General features: G+C 34.3%; 1 protein-coding gene across 1 annotated transcript; it reads left to right on the top strand.

Moving 5' to 3' along the window:
- Positions 1-997: 997 nt before the first annotated feature.
- On the top strand, positions 998-3,152 carry SEBOX (SEBOX homeobox). Its single transcript, XM_053705231.1, has 3 exons — positions 998-1,139; positions 1,726-1,922; positions 2,607-3,152. Exons 1-3 carry the CDS (start codon positions 1,046-1,048, stop codon positions 3,150-3,152), a joined length of 837 nt encoding a protein of 278 aa, XP_053561206.1. The 5' UTR covers positions 998-1,045.
- The last annotated feature ends 4,074 nt before the right edge of the window (positions 3,153-7,226 follow it).

Raw genomic sequence — 7,226 nt, forward strand, 5'->3', positions numbered from 1 at the left:
AATCATTTGTCTATCTATCTATTTATCTATCTATCTATGTCAATCATCTATCAATCTATCTATCCATCCATCTATCTATCTATCTATCAATCTGTCTATAAATAAACGATCTGTCATCTATCTATATATCTATCATATATCCATCTGTCTATCAATTATCTATATCTATCACCTATCTATCTATATATCTATCTATGATTATCTATCATCTATTTATCTATCTATATTCTATCTGTCATCTATCTATATATCTATCTATCATATATCCACTTGTCTATCAATTATCTATATCTATCACCTTTCTATCAGTATATCTATGATTATCTATCATCTATCTATCCATTTATTTATCATATAGCCATCTGTCTATCAATTATATCTATCATCATCTATCTATCTATCTCTCTATATATACCATATCTATATATATCTATCTATCTATATATATATATATATATATATATATATATATATATATATATATATATATATATATATATATATATATATATATATATATATATATATATATATATATATATATATAATTATCTATAATCTATTTATCTATCTATCTAGTTCTATTAATTAAAAATAGATCATTGTGCTTTTAGGCAGTGCAACCATTGGATACAATATCCTTCCTGTTTTTTTCAGGCAGTTTTTCTCTTCCTTTGAATGCTACCCTCTGGTGTTTGAGGCTTTACCTGGGAGGTGGTTGCCCTTCCTGTCTGAGGAAGTCTACAGTCTAAAGTGAGATACTGGCTCTCTAAACGTGGATTGCACAGACATGAGAGATGCAGCAGAAGGCTAAAAAATCCTATAGGTGTCAGTCTCTTTTGTATTAGCAGCCTATGCCGATCAAAGCAAACGCTGGACACTGAGCACTTCAAAAGTACTGCTGTGAGGTGGGGTCAGGACCCCCTGGGGCTGGGATAGGAGGGATCTCATTACATGCATAAGAGGCTTATGCCCTGTTAGCAGGTCGGTAAGAGTGAGCTGCACAGCGTCTGGTCTATACTCACAGAGCAATCAGTGCTCTCACATGGAGAACTTGTGCAAACAGCAGTGCACTTCCCACCTGGAAAAGGCACCCGTGGTACCAGCCTGGAGCAGCCTGAACAATCTGCCAACTACAGGTAAAGGCATGTGAGAAATCTGTGTCCTTGGCATGAATGTGCTTGTCTCAACGTATGGACCTTTGTGAGACAGATAATAGACAGAGAGATAGATATAGAGATAGATAGAGATATAGATATATAGATAGATGATAGACAGAGATATAGATAGAAATAGATGATATATAGATAGATGATAGACAGATAATAGTAGCTGCTATTATCCAATGGAACATTAAAATTGGAATAATAATTAAGTAAATTTGTGTTAGTCACGAAAGATTGAAGATAATTACCAGATCCTGTTACTACTTTATGGACCATACTTTATAAGTGATCTAATATATAAACTGCTAGATTTATTCACTATTTGGTACATGGTGTTAAGCAACATAAAACATATAAAATAACGATTATTCTATAAGGTCAGATTTAGCTGCATTTCTTGTAAGCAGCAGCAGCCCGTTAGATATATTTGTGTAGAAGCACTGAGCACTTATTTTACTATGGACGCTACTGAAGTTTGTCGCTATCAGAAACAAAAAGTCAGTTGTATAAGTGAACATAGAACTAATAATAATCTGTTTGTTTCTACCTTATGGGTTAGGGCCACTGAACAAACCTCAGGACTCAGCACCCCAAGTAATTGAGGGTACCAATGGGCAGAGAAAGCGCAAGAGGACTCTGTACAGCAAATGGCAGCAGGTGGAGCTGGAGAGTGTATTTGCTGTGGTGCCGTACCCGGATATCACTACTAGAGAGTACCTGGCCAATGTCATCAGGCTACCTGAGTCCAAAGTACAGGTGGGGAATGGGATACGTCTAATGTTAGAGACATCTAGACTGACCAAACCAGTAGTTACCTATATATATATATATATATATATATATATATATATATATATATATATATATATATATATATATATATATATATATATATATATATATATATATATAATGGGTATTAAATCTTTGTAACACTTTGTGAGAACTGTTACTCCTCCTAGTATTTCAAATTCCTTGTTGTGATATTCACTGGCTCAGCGATATATAATATTAGAACCAAAGACCGATTGTTTCAGGAAGAATTATATATGGTAGTGAGTAATGTGTAGTGTGCACTGTCTTGTTTTCCTATAGAAAATCCAAATTTGTCGAGGTTCAACTAAAATATATTATTTTGTTTTGTTATCTATTTATTGCATTGTTATGCAAGTGGAGATGAACCATTTATAACAATTATATTATTACAATAATATATATCTATAAAAGGGTGTGAGGGTAATATGTATTGTTATATAGTGTGAGCTTTTTGTCGGTAGAGGAACCTAGCAAATTAATTTTTTATGACAATAAGAATTGAAATGGTTTATCAAACATGGGCAGCTTCTCTCATCTAGCCCCAGTGTGTGTATGTATATATATATATATATATTATATATACTTACTATCTGCAGACACTCAATCACTACTTTTTTTTTACAGGTTTGGTTTCAGAATCGCAGAGCTCGAAAAAGCAAGAGTGGCAAGTTGGACAGGTCCATTTACAGAAGAGCATCTTCATATCGAAACTCGCAATTGGCACTACACAAAGGATCATCAATACATGGCTGCTTCCAAAGAGACCCTCTGGTCGCCATGCAATACTCTCTAAACCATACAGTGCAATATGTACAAGATGGTCATCATGGAGCAACCTTACAACAGTCGCAAGGCCAGCAATTTCTTCAACCATCATATTCCCTCTATCAGCAATACCTTGGTGGGGAAGAGTCCATGTGCTACAACTCTGGTCAAAGTGATATCTGCTTGGAACATTTTACCTCAAATAAAACCAGCCCTGGCTATGGGTATGAGGCCAAGCTCTATGACACACAGTTTATTGACCTAGAGCAACTCATTAATACTCAGATACAAAGTTTGGAGTTGTTTCCTCATACTATGAATGAGAATGGATCACCAACTTCACTAGGCTACATCTCTGATGTCATCTATAATGCTGCCATAGTCACCAATGTAGGAGAATTTTAATTTAATTTTGCTACAGACACGGGCTGGATGGGAGTTTATTTTCTCCAAATTAGCTTTTTTTTTTAGATCGGCTAGGTCTTTATGGACAAAGAGGACACTTATATGTCAACTGCCCTTATGTTTTGGACGGGTTGTGTTCTGTGGTGACCATAATTACAGTCTCTCTCTCAACCCCATGCACATATGATTAAATACTGGGATTTACATATTGGTTAGAGACTTTAAACTGCGTAAATACAAATCGATATAACAGGCAGTTATTATACTGTTTGCTGTTTTACAATGTAATTATAGAATTTGGGATAGGATACGGAACAATATAAATAGAAACAATAGGAAAAACACGTTTGCAAATTTGTAGCAAAAGAAAACCTAGTCAAATATGATTAATGTTTAATTACATTGGCTTATGCCTTTAACTTATGTGGGGCTAACCTGGTTGTCTGATGTCAGGTTGTAGCTGAGACTAAAGTGTTTATTACATATTTGCACCTTTCTGTATATGTCTCAAGTTGGATTAAAGATACATTGTTCTCACAAATTGTCACTGTTCCATCTAAAAGAGATTTCCAAATGTATGAAAATACTTTTTTAATGTATGACTGCTGAATAAACTATTTTCGTTGGGAATTGTCCCTATAATCTGGTGAACTATATATTCTACCTAAGGATCATGTATTCAAAAAACATCCACTACCTATGACTTTCGATTAAATGACATACTGTAAAATTGGTTCCCCAAAATGTGTTTCCCTTTAAATTTATATCAACCGCAGAGTATAAAGTATATGGGATTTTTTTTCCTTTAGGTTTTAGGCTTTGCTCTTTTAAACCACAACCTACATAAATGGGCTGGTCTTGCTAAATGTGCATAGTTTTTTATATGCACCCTTTATGAGGCACCAGATCCTATTGAGCAGCATGTGGAAAAACTCATAGAATATATGTATAATCATTTTGTGATTGGCTGATGGCTGTCATGTGATGCTACAGGAAGTAAAATTTAATTAACTTTGACATTTGTCAGAAAAAAATCTACTAATTTTAAATTCAGAATAAGTGCTTTTGCATTGCCTTTTTAATACACATTTGTTAAATATTCAATTCTACTAATGGTCCTTTAACCCTTTGAGTTGAGTTTTTTTTTTTCAGATCCCCAAGACTTACACTGTTGGAAAGGTTAGGCGATTGCCTTTCCAATGGTGGGTCTGTAGCTGCTTAGATGCCTGAGATACAGGCGTCTAAGCAGCATGCCCCCTTTCCCTATACTTTTCATTGTACATTTTTAATAAAGTTGCGCGGTGACGTCACCAGGCAAAATGTGAAGCCCTGGCGATGCCTGTGACTATGCAGGCACGATCGCCGGGGTGGGAGCCCCCAGATCTCCCTCAAGCTGGGAGAGTGTTAGCGACGGCTCTGAGCCATCGTTAGCACCAGAGTGGTAAATTCTGCGATGGCTCAGAGCCATCATTAGCACTCAAGGGGTTAAAGGGACATGAAACCCACATTTTTTCTTCCATGATTTAGAAAGACCATGCAATTTCAAACAACTTTCTAACTTACTTTAATTATCTAATTTGCTTCATTCTCTTGATACCCTTTGCCGAAAAGCATATCTAGATATGCTCAGTAGCTGCTGATTAGTAGCTGCATATTGATGCCTTGTGTGATTGGCTCCCCCATATGCATTGCTATTTCTTCAACAAATGATATCTAGAGAATAAAGCAAATTAGATAATAGAAGTAAATTTAAATTTTATTTAAAATTGTAATCTCTACCTGAATCATTAAAGAAACATTTTGAGTTTAGTGTCCCTTTAAGAATGTATCCTGCAAAAATAATTTATTTTGTATGTTTAAATGCTTTTTTACACATGATAGAATCAAAGTTTGTTCAATGTCCCTTTTAGTTATGTAGCAGGAAAACCAACAAAAATGTTTTTTATTTAGAGGTCAAAGTATATTACATCAATAGGGCGTTAACGGTATATTCAGAGAAAAGAAAATTAAAACTTTATATACTGTTTTTAAACAAAAGTTGCTGTATTCTAAACAGAGACACATTTCCAGGCATTAGATGCAAACTGTTACCTAATAGGCCTAACATTTAAAATGTTGCAAATAAGATTATAAAGAACAATATTTTTCATGATTTTGTGATACATTACTGTTTTAAAAGGATGGCTTACAGGTCACAATAAGTAACAAAGGGCACAGATAAAACTGCCAAGACCCAAAATAAAAGCAAACTCTGCCAATCCTATAATCTTTCATTTTTGCTGTCATATATTTGAAGATTTTTTTTTTGCAGCATTTTTTCCAAGATCTGTATATTAAAATAACTATAAAAAAATCTCTAAGCTTATCTCCTTTTTTAATTTTGGATGGATGGATAGGGATTGATAGTATTATTGTAGTTCAGTAGTGAACACGTTTGCAATAACATGCTAAGAGCCAGATAGAAAGTCACTGAATCAACAGTAATGCCAAGTAATCTTTCTGAATATTACTTTAATCTGGCCCGTTATTTACAGATGATTGTGGGAAAGACAGGTTTCTGGATTTATTTATATGACCTAATCCTGCTACAAGTTTACAGAGCAAGGTTAGATCTGTATGAATAAAAATATTAAATGTTTTTAGAAGCGCTTAGCAGATATCAGAACATTAATCAACATTGTTATATACTGGTAGACTGCCTTCTGTGGCACACTGCACATGTCAGAGATTTACCTCTGTACAGGGAGTAATATGTGATCAATAAGCACTGATTGAAGGTTGTCACTTATATAAATGCCTTATGACAAAGGCTAGACAAACTAACCAATTGTCATCAGTTAGGGAAGAAATGTTTCTGGTACCATCAATGTTATAAATGTTATAGGCTATGTAGGGCAGATTAGAGAGAAAATTAGCGCTCCCTATTGAGCGTTAATTGTGATAGAAGTAAGATTGTTGCGCTCGTATTATGAGTTGAAAGTAAACTGGTTTTGCTCTAGCGGTAACCAGACTAGAGCAAAAAGCAGAACTTAGAATATCTTGTGCGCGTTCACGTATTTCCCCCATAGAAGTCAATGGAGAAAATAAATGGAAAAAAATGAAAACACCCCACTCTTGTGCAAACACATGCGTGAACCCAATTGCATATTCTCATATGCACTAACCCGACATGAATTCATAAATATATATATATACTGTATATATGATGGTATTTTGGTACAATATATATATATATATATATATATATATATATATATATATATATATATATATATATATATATATATATATATATATATATATATATATATAGATTATTATATATAGATATATATATATATATATAGGAATATCTATTTAAAAATACTTAGAACATATACTGCTTTGTGCAGAACATTGGAATGTGAAATATTTACAGCAAATACACAGTATAATACTTTATTAAAGGGACACTGAACCCAATTTATTTCTTTCATGATTCAGATAGAGCATGCAATTTTAAGCAACTTTCTAATTTACTCCTATTATCAAATTTTCTTCCTTCTCTTGGTATTTTTATTTGAAATGCAAGAATGTAAGTTTAGATGCCGGCCCATTTTTGGTGAAAAACCTGGGTTATTCTTGTTGGTTGGTGAATAAATTCATCCACCAATAAAAAAGTACTGTCCATAGTACTGAAACAAAAAAGAAGCTTAGATGCCTTCTTTTTCAAATAAAGATAGCAAGTGAACAAAGAAAAATTGATAATAGGAGTAAATTAGAAAGTTGGTTAAAATTGCATGCTCTATCTGAATCACAAAATAATTTTTTTGGGTTCAGTGTCCCTTTAAATACTAGTCCTAAAGCCCGTTCACATGGGCCATTTTTTGCAGTACAGCGATCCCACCCCTTGCGCTCTCTCCCTCCCCCTCTCTTTTGCTCTCTCTCTCCCCTCTCTTTTGCTCTCTCTCTCCCCCTCTCTTTTGTGCTCTCTCTCTCCCACCTCTCTTTTGCGCTCTCTCTCCCCCTCTCTTTTGAGCTCTCTCCCCCCACTCTTTTGCGCTCTCTCTCTCCCTCTCTCTTTTGGGCTCTCTC

The sequence above is a fragment of the Bombina bombina genome, chromosome 3 (genome assembly GCF_027579735.1).
Source record: "Bombina bombina isolate aBomBom1 chromosome 3, aBomBom1.pri, whole genome shotgun sequence".
Lineage (NCBI taxonomy): Eukaryota > Metazoa > Chordata > Amphibia > Anura > Bombinatoridae > Bombina > Bombina bombina.